We start from the raw sequence: 15,175 nt of genomic DNA, 5'->3' as shown, positions 1-15,175 counted from the left end.
GCTAAAGATTTCCCAAGGGATTATTTGTATTCTAGAAGATGGAAAGACAAGGCAGTAGAACTTCATTGGAAATAATTTATCATTTGAGTCCTTATACTCCAAACATGCACAAACACACGAGTTTTTCACCTGAAGTCTGAGCAAATGTCCTGTTTGTGCAGTTGTGGTGTATGTTTTCTTTGGAAATTTAGTTAAGAGGTTACAAAACATTTATTAAATTTGATGTGCCTGTGGGTAAGACAGGGTACACAGTTTTGGGCAGGGATTTTTGAACCTAAAGTGAATTGTTTCCTCAGCAACTGTATTCCTTGGAAACAGAAAACTTTCCAAAATAGGTCTTTGCAGTGGCAAATATGCACAGCTCCGTGAAAGCCTGAGAGGCTGCAGGGCACTGCTCTAGCATTTCAATCGCACTTGGAAAACAAACCTCAAAAAGCCAGAAACTACAGACTCTTCCCTCTGTGTTTGGCCACCAGCTCTTTTAATGATTTCCAGGAGAAAAGACCTGGCATTTTTCTGTCCCGAGGCCCTTCTGAATACCTAGATTCCTCAAGATGGAAACACGACCCTGTTATCTTAAATAAATATACGTTTAGCTTGAAAAAAACCCCATGTATCTGCTGTTACCTTGATCTCCCTTTCCCTCAGGGTCTCCCCCTGCAACCCCAGACCAGCCTTTTCGCTGCGGGAAGTGGCCCCAGCGCGGACACAAACCCTTCCCACCCCTTATTTTGGCTCTCTGCTCCTCACCTTGGAAGCCCCGCCGGCCGCAGCCCCTCGGCGGGGCGCAGCGGCGGGGATGGGCTCCAGGCCCCGCCCCGTGCTCCCACCGCCGCCTCCGCGGGCGGCCGGAGGAGCGGGGCGCGGGCGCGGGCGGGGGCGGGCGAGGGGCGGGTTAAAAGCGGCGCCAGGTGAACGGGGAGGGACCTTAAAGCTCCGGGGCGGCGAAGCTGGGGCCGCCCGCTCCGCAGCCACCGGCGGAGCCACGTTGATCGGCGCAGCCTGGCCGCGGCGCCGGGAGCTGCCGGCGGGGTGACCGCCCCTCAGCAGCGGGCGCCGCTGAGGCAGGTGAGGGGCGCGGCGGGCGGCAGGCAGGGGAGGGAAGGGGCGCGGCGGGGCAGGTGCCCCCGGGCAGATCCCACTGGGCAGCTGAGGCCGCACTTGTTGCGGGGCCGGGGCCATGGAAGCGCCGCCGGGAGCTCTGGTGGCGCTGCCCGCCGGGGAGGGAGCGAGGCTGGGCGCGAAGCCGCCGTGTGCGCTGCCCGCCCTGTCCCCGCAGGATTTACCCTGTCCGGGCAGGATTTACCCTGCTTGGCATGGGCGCTCTCCGCTTCCCGTCCCCAGCTTGAGCGCCTCGCGGAGTGCTCGAACCCCGGGAGCAGTTTTGGTTGGGGATGCTCGTGTCTCTGTTGGTTAAGCGTTTAACTTACGGCGAAATCTTTACTCACCTCCCAGCACCTCTGTAAGCGCGTTATGTGAAGTACCTACGGCTAGCTACGACACCAAGCAAAATCAAGGCTCCTGCAATTACAGGTAATTTGCGACACGCCTACAGATGTTAAGAGAGCGGGAAGGTAAACAGCTTGCATCAGTAAAACTGACAGGTCCTGTGAGTGTCTGATCATACGCTGGAAACATTCCTTAGAATTACAGGAGGAGTAGGAAATGAGGTGTGAGTCAGAAATAAATGTATTTCTGCGTATGGGGGCTGGATAAGATCGCGCAAAGAATGAGTACTTTACAGCCTTAAACAAAACACGAAGGACGTGCTGGAGTAAGGGCAGGAGTGCTTGTTTAGTGTCTGGCACTAGCTAGGGGCTGGGCATGTTTTGGGCATGACTGGCTTTTCCGTCGTCATTGGGCTTTCCTAGATTGGGTGTTACTTTCAGTCTCTCATGTTGAAGAATCTCTCCCCTGTTCTCAACAGAGGAAATTATTTCCTTGTCTTGTACCCCATTTGTTTTCATCATGTGGCCTGAAAATACTCTTGAGGTAACAGAGGGTTGTAAGAAGGAAGTGGCCTTTTAGCTTAACAAAGCTCTTTTAAGCCCAGGTTTTATAGCTTTGATTAATGGCTGTGTCCTGTATGAAATACTGAGGGTTTGGGTCCACATTTGGTTTGGGATCACCGCAGCGTATGTGTGTACACTGAGTCAAAAGCAGAATAAAATGTATTTTAATCCTTAATTTTGTTAAAAGAGTTATGTAACTTTTAACATTTCTTGGCCTCCGCTGCTTAGCCTGGAAACCCTGCTTGCCAGACACATCCTCTGAGGCGCCCCAGAGAAAAGACAGTAGACAAAAGGATGTGTGTGTGATTGGGTTAGATCTGCCTTAGAGAGCAAGGCAATGGTGGGACAAGCCTCAGCCTGGAAGAAGTCAGTATCGCCATGTGTCAACGAGGCATTGCAATGTAAATTTCCAGGCAGATTTTTCAGCACGTTTCCAGAGCCAGGAGGTTACACCTGTATTGTGTGTGTCAGTGTTTCTAGGAGACTTCAGACGGTCCCCAGAACCGTCAGTCTCATAATTGGTAAGATTACATATCTCAGAGCTTAAAAATGGAACTGTAAAACCCCATGAATTAGCTTACTTTTCTTGGGAAACTGATTCCGTCCTGACAGGACCACTTCTCTCAACTTGCTGAAGCTAGGCCTCTGACAGAGTTGCTGTTTTGATACTCAACCCAGGTAGATAATTTGGCAGCCTCATTTATTTTGTGCAAAAAAAAGTCTGCTATCTTAGTAGCTGGAAAAATAACAGCACTTTGAGTTATATGTGCAAGTTCATAATGGTCACTGCATAACCTCCGTGGGTACTTGTGAGGAAAGAAGATGCTTTTACAAGTTGGTTATTGTGTACACTTCCAGTTAAATCAGTGGTCCCAGACACTGTGTGAAATAGGAGCATGGCTTGAAGCTGTTTTTTCTTTTGATGTTTTCCCTTGTTCTATTTCTTGCTGATTTTAATTGTTACTTAATGACGACTGATGAGGTATCTGGAAGGAAAACTGTGACTCTTGCCTGGCTAAATACCAGTTTGTGTAAGGAAAAGCTTGAAGTGATGATATGAGGTGAGATAATGGCCTGTCAAAACAGCAGGAAATACAGAAAAAGAGAAGCACATCTCCTGTTAGTTGATGAAAGAATGTTGAAACTAATTCTATTCCTTATCGTACACCTGCATTTCTTCCTGTAATAGAGTTTTAAAAAGGAAAAAGTTGCTTTGGACTTTACTCTTGATTAATGAAATAACAAAATACATGCTCAAGGAAAAGCTGCAGTGCAGTGTAAAATGTTAGTGTTTCCAAAAGGGTTTGAGTTCTGTGTGTGAAAGAAGACAGAGGCTTATTAATTTTAGAGGAAAGGAGAGACTTGCAGAAAGAATGTAGACATCTGCCTAAGTGTAGGGGGATGGAAATAGAAATTAGGTAATAATAAAAAAAAGTAACATTAAAAAGTCATAACTAAAACGTTATTTTGATGACCAGAAGCAGGGTACAGTATGTCTAAAACTTTCTTTAAGATATGGGAAATAGGACACTTGTATCAGCAGAGACATAGTCCTCAGGAATTTGGCTTTCTTCCAAAGTAAGAATCTTTAAGCACACTTCGAAGGAAAGGTTTGCAGAGGAAAATGGCTGAGACAGGCTAATGTCCAATAGGACTTGTGCTGTCTTGTTATGCCTTCAAGTGTGACCTCTGATTTCCTTTTTGTACGAGTGGAATGAATTTTGTGCAGAGATGTTCTGGAGCATAGTAATCTCCAGTTACACTTGCAGGCTGGTGAAATAGGTTTGGATGTTTCCAAGCATCCTTGGAAAATGACTTAAAACTTATATGAGAGCATGAATATGGGACAGTCATAAGGGTGTTATTGTGGGCAGAAACTGAACCCTTTAATGCTCTTAAGTAGCATAATTTTTAATAACATTTAACTACATACAAATTGGATCCTAATCTGTTGAGTTTCTCTGGATTTCATGCTGGATTTAAATAGAGCAAAGAATGCCTCCTGTTTTCCTAAACCTGAGTAGAAGGAAAGAACAATGCTTGCAGTGTTCAGACTTGCAACTGTCAGAGGTTTCCTGTTCCTGATTAGTCCTTGCCTGTTCTTGTGTCAAATCAGATATACTGTAATCCCTCTGTCATGGCTCTTCTCCTCTCCAGTTTCCACTCTGATCTGGAGATAGGTGTTCAGAACAAAGTTTAAGAGCTACTAGAGAGAATTGCACAGGCTTTTGTGATTGTTAGGCTGCTCCTTTGATCTTTTTCAGCTTTTTAGGAAAGAAGTAGAGTTGTTGATATTCTAGAGTCTTCCAGCTGCATACCTCCTTGAAGTTTTTAATATACTGCTGTAACATTAAAATAGCTGGAAGCTACTTATTAAAGGATTTTAGTTGCCGAGGTCTAAGTTCAAAGCTTTCTCTTCTTGCATTTTGAACTCTGCATTAAAGCTATAGCAATGTCGGGAGCTGCATTCTTTTTCAGGTGTCAGAAATATCCTGGATGATTGGATTCAAGGTCTGTGCTTCCAGCTTTGAACTGTTACTTATCTGTCTTGGTCCATTGAGCCTGTGAAGCTTGTAATTGCAGTGGAGCATTTCAGGAGAACAGCCTGGTGAGATTTTTGTTATCTCTAGTTTAATGTCTGGGAAACTGAGGCATGGGACAGACTGACAAATTAGGTAGGAAGTCTGAGCAAGTTAGCAAGTGGTTGCTGTAGCCTGTGAACTTGCCTTTCTGGATTAAATAAAAGGATGTTGTCTTTTGGAAGATGTTAATCTGTATTTATTAGAAGCTTCCTTGCTTCAGCCTTGACAGTACTGCTGTTCTTGTAGTACAGCACCTAAACTAACTCAGCAATAGGAATAACAGAATCTACATAATTAAGTGCTTGCTGTAAACTAGGTGCCAAGTTAGCTGTGTGGAGGCATGCTGCTGCAAAATTGCTGAAACCCAGACTAGAGTGTTCTTCAAATCTGAGTAATGACACAACAGTATGCAGCTCTATGAATCTCAGTGCTGGTTATCACCTCCCACTATGAGCCACAGCTCCAGTGCAGCTGTTGAGATCAACACCTGAAGGGAAAGTTGTCTCAGCAGCACATTTGAATGCAAGTTGGACCTCAACATGCAGTAGTACTTCTTGTGTGAAGCTGGGTCATAAAATAATTTTGGTAGTGATTTTGCATCTGTTAGTTTAGATGTTCTGGAGCTTTTCTGTGGCAACAGTTCTGCATTAAACTGCTACTCTTGGGTATGTGAGTTGCCTTTGTCCCCAGCTGGGGGGTAAGCAGGAACACTTGAGACCAGTGCTTTTTTGCTTAAAGATTATCTTGGTTAACACATTCCCACATGGGATAAAGTGACTTTTTTCTTGGCAGTCTGCTGATCTTTTATCACTATCTGGAGGCACTGCTGAAAGTGGTGTAATGTCACCCCAAACTGGTAACTCCTGGTACACTGTACACTAAAATTCTGATGGAAGTGGAGTCATTGCAAACACCCTCTAAATTTCTGTGTAAAAGTACAGTAAATAGGTATCCAAACTGAAGGTGAGAAGGGTATAATCATAGTTTGAATTTGTGCATAAATTAGGGATCTGTGGACCTCCTCTTGAATGGAACTCCTAGATGTTCCTGTAGCATAAGCAGATACTGTAATACTTGCTTATGACTACTTTTTTTTTGCTTGATAATATCCTATAGCACAAGCACCATATATGTATCTGATAGAGACATATCTTCTGTTGTTTTTACACCTTCACTGTATTCCAGCTGTGGATTTAGCCACTGAGTAATGATTTTCCAGTATAACAGTCTTAAACAAAGGAAAATGGTATCTGTTAACAAGCCAGCTGTACTCATAAACAGGGGAGCTCAGTGATGATTGTCCTCACTGTTGTGAATTGCAGGGATTTTCACTGGGTGTACGCACCGTCCTGTGATTGTGGTTTAATGTAGGCTTACAGGAGCTAGCTTCAAAGTAGAAAGCAGTCTAGCCATAGCAGCACAGAGCTCAAAATACTGCCCATAAGCTGTAGAACTACAGAAGGAGTTAAACTGTAGTTCTTCTCTTGCTGCTGTCTAGCTTACTAGTGGGGGAAAAAAAAAAAACCCTAACCAACAACAAAAAAAAACAAACCCCAAATGAAACGCCTGATTATGTGGCTATGTTGTGTGATCATACAGAACTGTTTCCCTTGTAACTTAATTTTCAGTCAAGCATGGTGATCTTTTAGAATTGTTTTTAACTGTTAAATGTAACAACCATATCCCACTTGTGGTCCTCTAATTGTTGAAATAGAAGGTGCTGCTGGTAGTAGAACAGGTATCTATGTGGAGGCTTGGAAAAGCTTGTTTTCATGACCAGTTGCAATTTTTGTGAAGGAGAATTTAACATTTAATGCCTTCATCTGTGAGAATTATTCTAAATGCTTAGTTACTCAACCTTGCTACCTTCAGCTGTCTTCTGTTCTTCCCAGTTTCTTCCTTTATATCCAATCCCTATCCTCATTCCTACTTTATATTTTTCCCCAAAATTCACCTAAGCTTTCATGTCTTTAATATGTTCTTGTAGAGTTCTGTACCAGCAAACTAGGTAAGTCCTTGGCTGTCTACATACTATTATTTCTGTAAGCATTTGGCAGGATTTGCTCATGTAGAAATATATCTGGACTGGCCCTATAAAAATAGGACTTACCAACCCATTAAAGGGATGTAATTTTCCTGCTTTCTTCTCCTTTGGTCAGCAAGACAGTTAATATTTTACTTGCTAGTGAAAAGGAAAGCAAGTATATGAAAGAAAGATAAGCTAGAACCTTGATCATAAGTTTTGAGTGAATAAAGAGTAAATGAACCATCACATCAGTACAGGTAGCCCTGATGGGGTGTTTAGTTGGAGTGATCTGCACTGGTGGCTTTAGTAGTGTGAAGAGCCATACTTGGCTAACTTGAATTCTGCTTGGATCACTCTGTCTGTTTGTTGGAGAGGGGAGGACACTTTGGCAGTGTCTGAATTGCCTTTACTGGATCCTCTGAGTTGCATTGAGGGGAACTGTTTAAAGCCAGCTAGTAGGAAACACTGTGGCCAAAGTATTTGGATGGCATTCAGGCTGCCTGGATATGGCACTACAATCTTTCAGGGAGAAGATAATGAGACTTCACTGGTGTCTGATCAGTGCCTGTAGCACTTTGGAGTAGTCCAGAAGTCGTATGACTCTCCACCAATGTCAAAACAACCCTGAGAGGCTGTGAGTAAGAAGGGGCAAAGGCTGGTGACTTGCTCAGCAAGCAGTGGAAAGAACAGTGGATGGTGGTGGGAAGAACAGTGGATGGTGGCAGGAAGAGCTGAAGAGATAGCCAGAAGATTTGGTAAGGTGTGTGGGAAGGGTGAAGGGAGGAGTGTTTGGGCAGATAGGAAAGACAAAGGCTTTTTTGGAAAGGAGAGGAGATGTAACCAAGGAGACTCTGGACAAAGACTGCCTCTTCAAATTGTGGTGGCTTTTTTCTTTCTTGATCCAGATACAGACCTGTCTTTGCTAGAATTGAAGTACAGTTTTTGGCTTAACAAGCACAATATACTCTCAGAGAATATGGAGCAAGTCAGATGAAGAAGAGTGTTGCCAAGCCTTCTTTCCCACTGACTGCTCATTCTTACCCATGCTTTGCAATTTGCAACCTGGGGTTTTTGTTGTTGGGGTGGTTTTTTTTTGTTTGTTTGTTTGTTTTGTTTTGGTTGGGAGAGGGTTTTTTAATGTAGCTGTCCTTTTCAGATGACTTGTGGGTCTGTACTGTTAAGCAGATTGATGAAATGAATCAGGATTAGAAAAACCAAACCAACCAAAACATACTAGTCCTGGGAAGAACTTATGGATATGTCACTTGCTTTATAATGCGCCTCCACAAAGTCACAGGAGATGAACTGTGGTGTGACCTTAGCAGAAAACAGAACTAGGAGAGCTCCCTGAGCTAACTACACACTGGGGAACTTGTATTTTGAATCTCCTTCTGCACAGGGAGGAGGAAACAAATCCATGTGAAGTTATTACAAAATGGCAGCACTACTGGTGTGCAGTGAGATGTGAAGCTAAGAAACAGGGCTTATGAGGAGCCTTTTCACTCTAAGAAGATGGAATGACTGAGAAGCAAGTAAGGACTCTGGTGGAGTTGCAGGATAGGTGTAATACCTATAGGTGTAATAATGTGTGTAATACCACTGTTTGCCTTGTGCCAGTCTTCTACAGGATTTATTTTCACATGTTCATAAGTATTTCTTGTCATAGTACTTAGTTGTAGTGTCATTTTATAAGTACTGTAATTGCCATATGTGTGTAATAGTAACAAGAACACTAAAAAGTTGTAACTGTCCCTCTGTTTAACAATGCAATAATTGTGAAGGAAAATTCTGAAAGTATTGTCATCAATCAGATGACAGAAAAGGGGTGGAAACAGTTTAAAAATCCAGCTGATATGTTTAGTAAGGTCTCTGGTGTTAAGGGTCTTTCCTGTGTCCTCACAGGGTTATTAACACTAGAGACTCTCTGTAACTGTATGCTAATGAAAAAAGAATCTTTCTTGGAAAAATAACCCAGTAGGATAGCAAGGTAAATCTGTTTCTGCGTGGTTTCAGCCACATACAGAGGAAATAGCCCATATAGATTGTGCATCCTGAAGGAGGCTCAGGAAGAGTTCTCTCCTGTCTGGAGGATATCTTGGATCTCCCCCTTGGTTTTTACCTCCTGGAATATAACCCCACACAGTCAACCAGCAGGATCTGAGGGAAATGTAGTTTATGGAACTGGTGAAGGGAGATTACATTTAAATCCCAGTAACTCAAGGAAAAGATACACTGTATTGCGTAACAATTAAGTGTCCTCATTTTCTCTGAGCTGTTGTGTACTTTGATACTCAGTCAAAGCATGTGGCCTACTGATTATATGTATCTCACTGTAAACCAGGAAGGTTTTTGACATTGCTCAGAATGGGAGTGTGACGTGAAAGACAACTATAAAATAGTGTCATCATTTTCTTCCTCATGCAGTGTGATCCAGCTCAGAGTCAGGAAAATTTTGTGATTGATATGATTACCTTTTTGCCAGTAGCTGCTCTTTAAAGCAACTTTGGAAAGATGATTTTGCTTATTGGTGCCTTGTGCTGTAAATGCCAAAGAAATATGTGCTCTGAGATAGAAACAAATTAATAAAGGTGTGAAATAAAAACTTTCATGAGCAATTTCAGAATCAAGGGATCTATGAGCACTCTTAGAGGGTCCTGGCTGATAGGCACAAGAAATGCCAGTTTCTTGAATACACAGTAGCTTGCAAACTAACTTTTGGTAAATCCATCTGAAGTGGAAGGGTATGGGAAGATGGGTTGAAATGCCTCTGAATGCTCTCTGTGAAAAGCTGTTTGTGGAAGCTGCAAAAATGCAGACAACTGTGGTGTTCCTGAGGAGACCAAAAGGTGAAATCCTTAATTCATTACAGTCACAGTACTTTGAAACTCACCTGCTGGAAACAATATTCTTCTGTTGAAAAAGTCTCTGATCTACTGCTGGCTTTCTCTGAGCTACTGCTGGCTTGTCTGAGCTCTTCAAATGTTGGCTATGGCACTCTCACAGCCTCTGAAATGTCTCCCCTAATCTAGGACTAAAGAAGTCTGTGTTATGAGAGGAAGAAAACTCCAACCTGACATGCATTCACAATGGAGAAGTCCTTATCCACTAACCCTAGGCCCTTTTTGTAGTTAGTGGACAGAGAAGCAAGCTTGGTATGTTTCTTAAGCATTGATTTTAAACATCCAACCTGAAATGGATAATGACCAGGATTTTACTTTCACTGCTTCAGGCTAATGTGGAGTTTGCTTTGACTAAGAATGCAGTCACAATTTTTAAACTGGTGAACACAGGTTATCCAGACCTTCTCATGGAAGGTGCAGAGCATCAGCAGTAGTTACTCAAGGTCTGTCTTTATTGCAGGAATGTAGTCAAATCATTATTTACACTCTAAAGATAAAGATAAACCAATTGGCTTTGATTTATATAGGAATTCTATCTGTCTAATATGTTATTTTTTAACATCACATCTACTTTACTTTTGGCTGATATTGTCTATCATTTTGTTACTGTTATCAAGCTACTAAAGTTGTATCTTTTAATTTAAGGTTGTGTTCATCATTTCCCCATCTGTCTTACTTAATGTGGCATTGGCAAATACACCTAGGAGTCAAATGAATGTGGTGCCATGTGTGTAATCCAGTATGAAATATTTCCTGCTGGTATGTGATTAGGTTATCATGTATGACTAGTTGTAGGTAAGCCCACTGCGTCAATAAAATGTTACCACAGCCAGTGGATGTGCTACAATTATGATATTGCCTTTATTTTAAACCACATGCTTGCTGGTATTTGTTTCCGGTCTTGATTAATCTTAGTTTTGTTTATTTGTCTTGTCTTAGGTCAGAGGATTGAAACAAGACAATGGATTGGGGAGCTCTGCATACCGTTTTAGGAGGAGTAAATAAGCACTCCACCAGTATTGGGAAGATATGGCTCACAGTCCTCTTCATCTTCCGTATCATGATCCTGGTTGTGGCTGCAGAGAAAGTCTGGGGAGATGAACAAGATGACTTTGTCTGTAACACGCTTCAGCCTGGCTGCAAAAATGTTTGCTATGATCACTTTTTCCCCATCTCTCACATCAGACTCTGGGCCCTGCAGCTGATCTTTGTCTCCACACCTGCACTGCTGGTGGCCATGCATGTGGCTTACAGGAGGCATGAAAAGAAAAGGCAGTTCAGAAAAGGAGACCAGAAATGTGAATTCAAGGACATCGAAGAAATCAGGAAACAGAGGTTTCGTATTGAGGGCTCCTTGTGGTGGACGTACACCAGCAGCATCTTTTTCAGACTGATCTTTGAAGCCGTCTTCATGTATGCGTTTTATTTCATGTATGATGGGTTCCGAATGCCTCGCTTAATGAAGTGTAATGCCTGGCCCTGCCCCAACACTGTAGACTGCTTTGTTTCCCGACCTACTGAAAAGACAGTGTTCACTATTTTCATGATTGCTGTGTCCAGCATTTGCATTCTTTTAAATGTGGCTGAATTATGTTACTTACTGACAAGGTTTTTCCTCAGAAGGTCTAAAAAAGCTGGAAATTTGAAACAGCAACCCAACCATGAGAATAAGGAAGAAACCAAACAAAATGAAATGAATGAGTTAATATCTGATAGCTGCCAGAACACAGTTATAGGGTTTTCAAGTAGCTAAGGTGGTATCAATGCTGACGTTCACTCTTTTTGGAGTGAATGTTTTATTTAAAGGCTGCAAATGAAATTTGTTGTATGAAACAAAGTTGGGTGAAGTTTTGATGCATAGTGTCAGATGTCGAGTAGGTACATGTCTGGGAAAAGTCAGGGCAGCCTAAACATGTGAAAATTGTGTGAGGATTAAATAGGAAGATACACTTTCCTGTGAGTACCCTTACAAGCAGACTATGACTAATGGGAAGCCCACTGCTACCTTCATGCTGACACATCTCCTGAAAACTAAATGCAACAGCAATAAGAACAAAACTCTTTCCAAGCAAGGTATTCTAGTATTAAAAGCTGTTTTGTAATAGTGATAGTTTTTACTTGTGAACTGATGATTAAAATATTTTTCTAAAATCTAAGATTCCATGTTACTTAAGGTGTTATAGTACACAAGTGACTGTTTTATTTCTTAACCAGGCACATGCAGATGAACCCTGTAATACCATATTCATAGGGAAGAGACAGCAACAGGCTGCATACATCTTCACAGCTTTGCAAGTGCTGCTTGAGTCTGGGCAGGTAGCTTGAGACGCTTGCATACACACTGCTGGCTGTAGGGGAAGTGTATGAAAGCCCACCAGTGTGGATAATTGAGGTACCTAGATTTTGAGTGCAAACTCCTGCCTAAAAACAGCACAAGAATATAGTTACAGCCTATGCAGACTTGTTTAAACAGCTAGCAGACCTGGTAATCTTACTGATCTCTTAATTGCATACTGTCAGTTTTATAGCAACTTATGTAAGTTTATGTAGATGTTTGTTTCTCTAATGTATTAGCTGTATTTGTTTCTTTATAGTGTATCACATAATGGATTTTTTTTTTGTTTTGATTTGTTTGCTTTTTTTTGTAGTAGACTGATGGTGCTGTTATGAGACTAGAGTCTGTCTGATTTCAAGGACATGGAAAAGTATTCCTGGAAATGGAGCAAGTCTTCTGAATAAAAGGCAAACGCTTTAATCTTTCTTAGTGAAGTGAGAGTCTATATGTAAATGCTAGGCAAGATTTTTAAATAGGAACTTACAAAAAACTTTTTCAAGTGGAGACTCTATATCCAAAATGCACATAACCCCTAGGCACCCCTCATTCCCATCCAGGGCACTGATGCCCTAATTCTGTTGTCTGTACTCTAATGGAGATACACAGGAAACGCTGAGTGCATGGCAGTATGTGGCGGTGGGAGGGGTGTGCTTGTGAAAGCAGGGGAACCTGAAAGTCGGAGGTGAGTGCAATGCAAAACAGCAATGTTGTCTTGTGTGCTTCCTGTTTTGGGCCACTTCTCACCAGCATGGATATACTGACCTTGGTAGAGTTAAGTTTTGGGGGTTTGTTTGTTTGTTGTCATTTTACAAATGGATTGCCCTCACTATTTTTGTTTAATGGAACTACTCTCTTTCAAGGTGCAGAACAAAGAGCAGGTATCCTTAGGAGCAGATATTGCAGAGTGCCTGTTTCCTCATGCTGTTGTATCACACTTCTTACAGGTGCCAGCACAGCTCTGTGTGTCTCCATGCTGTAAGAGGGCTTCAGTGGGCTGGTTGTTTTATTTGTGACTAGTAAGACCCTAACAGGGAGCAAGCACAAGCAACAGGAGAGAGAAAATACCTGAAGTCAGCTCTGTCCCTGCATGAGGGCCTGAGCTGAGGCCTGCCATTTATCTATTCTCTTCCACTGGCAAACTCCTGATCTTTCCTGCCTTCACAGCACATTTTCCTTTTTAATCACTGCTGTGAAAAGAAATTGCTGCTCGTCTTAATGTGTCTACCAGCAAGCTCGAGGAAAAAGTATACACAGCTATAGTATACTAGTGTATATTATTCTCTCTGCAGATTTAAGGAAGCTGATCCCTTAGGGTCAGGAAGGTGGGTGCTCAGGCTGTACCTTGCTGGATTACTGCCCAGGTGCACAAGCAGAGTGGTGGTTCCAGGGTGTGAAGATACAGCTACTTCTCTTCCAGGACTGTTTTATGGAACAGCTTGAGACTTGACTTTCATCTGGGACATCTCTAGATCACGTACCATATTGTGAATGTGAATGGAGATCAGTTAATAATTATGCTTGATTATGTCTTAACCTCCTTAGTGATCAATTTGAAATAGCCCTATGCTGAATTCCAATAAACCTGTGAAACACCTTGAGTTAGATATGTTTTCCTGAAATTGAGGAGGGGTAATTTTTCTTGCTCTATGATAAAATGCAGACCTGCAAAACCCCAAATGGGGATATGATAGCTCTCTGTGGTTTTTCTTTTCCTGCTCACAAGTTTTCAAACAGTGAGTTCTATTCCAGCAGTTAGTTTTTTCCAGAATGTCAGTTCCATGACTGTTCTTCTTTTCATCCTGAGTAAGTGGGCAAAGTTTCAATGAAGAAATCAGTTGTCTGTGGTCCTTTGTTGGCCAGCACAACTCTGTGTGTGGCCGTGCTGTAAATAGATTTGGGTTGGCTGGACATCTCCTGCGTGGTAGCAGGACCTGGTAAGGTGCACTCTGGCAACACTGCCCTGTTGCTGCGGTGTCCTGGCAGCCAGATGGGTTGGGAACACATGTGCAAGTCCTGTTGAATCTGCACCAAGGGCAGCTGTAAATCAAAGAGCCAGAGCTGATCCAAGGCTTCACTAGCACTAAGCCATTGATCATCTCAGCAGGCAAGACCAGTTGTGACTAATATGTTTGGCTGAAATATTTCTTCTCATTCTATGTGCAACCCTCATTATGAACACTCTCCTCTGAAATACTCTGAAATAATTTCTGTTACTGCCAAGGTAAAGTCCCTGACAGTTTCAGTGCCCTCTTTAAATTATTCCTAGTAGATGGCACCAGGATGAAATGACAGCTTTAGTGATTTGTTTCTCCAAGCCAACTTCCCCCTGCCTGCTGCATTTTGCGGCCTCAGTAGACTAGGCAGCTGTGTTTAGTAGGGTCACAGTTAACCCTTTCTGCAGGGAAAAGCTGAGCTGCTTTTCTTGGGTTTCCAGCTTCCTGTGCCTTTCCCTACTGGCTGGGGCTGTGCTGAGCTGCAAAGCACACCTGTCCCTAGACATTCTCTATGCTTGCCCTTGCTCCTGCCCTGCAGCCATCTCTCCAGGAAAAGGTCTCCCCAGCTCTCCAAATCTCTCTACTGGTGACTGGTTTATACTGTACTGGCACCACCATCCTCCCATGGTAGTTCAGCCAGTTTTCTCTGATGGCAGCTGGCTCAACTGTCTCTGCCCATCCCTGCTACTGCTCCCCACCCTGTGATTTCTCCTTTGTTATGCCTGAGGCAGAGATTGCTTAAATTGGTTTTGATGCCAAACAATTAATCAGAGCCTCTGGAAAAGCTCTCTTGCAAATTCCCCACATCCCCTCCCACCTTCTTGTCTTGCTGTTATTTCAATAGGCGGGAGCTCTGACTGCCTACAAGTGCAGCAGCAGTGGCTGCTGGACTCTATTCCTGTTGTGCACCATGGCCCTTGACTCCAGCACCACTGCACACCCTGCTCCATCCTTTTCTCTCCCTCTCAGCCCAGCCCCATTGCAACTTTGACTCTGTTTTTCCATTGATCTAGGCCCATCCCAGGAGCCCTGCATGCCAAAGATCTAAAAGCAAATGAGACCAGCTGAGGGATGGTCTGAACCTGCTCTCCTCCTTTTGCACAGTCAGGCTGCCTCCCCCATGCCAGGTGCTGCAGCCATGGTCTTTGCTGCCAGGTTAGAGTCACTTTGGCTCCCCAGCCCTTTTTGTGGCGTATGTTGTGTCAGCCCAGTGCCTCACCCACCCTTGCCCTGCAAGAACGTGCTGGGAAGCACTGCCACAGCCAACATGAGGCAGACCTCTGCTCCTAACTGCCTGGTACGTTTTTCTATTGCCACTGTTATCTG

At 43.2% G+C, this 15,175-nt stretch overlaps 1 protein-coding gene across 2 annotated transcripts; it reads left to right on the top strand.

The window, feature by feature from the left end:
• Positions 1-911: 911 nt before the first annotated feature.
• Positions 912-12,280, top strand: LOC128784549 (gap junction beta-6 protein). Of its 2 annotated transcripts, XM_053936257.1 has the most exons (4): positions 912-1,068; positions 1,456-1,533; positions 9,650-9,772; positions 10,460-12,280. In XM_053936257.1, the coding sequence occupies exon 4, from the start codon at positions 10,482-10,484 to the stop codon at positions 11,271-11,273; it is 792 nt and encodes a 263-aa protein (XP_053792232.1). In that variant the 5' UTR covers positions 912-1,068; positions 1,456-1,533; positions 9,650-9,772; positions 10,460-10,481; the 3' UTR covers positions 11,274-12,280. The 2 variants fall into 2 exon arrangements, with proteins under 2 accessions (XP_053792232.1, XP_053792230.1); XM_053936255.1 differs by lacking the exon at positions 9,650-9,772.
• The last annotated feature ends 2,895 nt before the right edge of the window (positions 12,281-15,175 follow it).

This window comes from Vidua chalybeata, chromosome 2 (genome assembly GCF_026979565.1).
Source record: "Vidua chalybeata isolate OUT-0048 chromosome 2, bVidCha1 merged haplotype, whole genome shotgun sequence".
Taxonomy (NCBI): Eukaryota; Metazoa; Chordata; class Aves; order Passeriformes; family Viduidae; genus Vidua; species Vidua chalybeata.
The sequence above is the reverse complement of the archived record's forward strand: the minus strand, read 5'-3'. Positions and strand labels throughout refer to the sequence as shown.

Bases quoted from the DNA above. Each gene is read 5' to 3' on its own strand.
- LOC128784549 (XM_053936255.1), top strand. From the start codon at position 10,482: ATGGATTGGGGAGCTCTGCATACCGTTTTAGGAGGAGTAAATAAGCAC.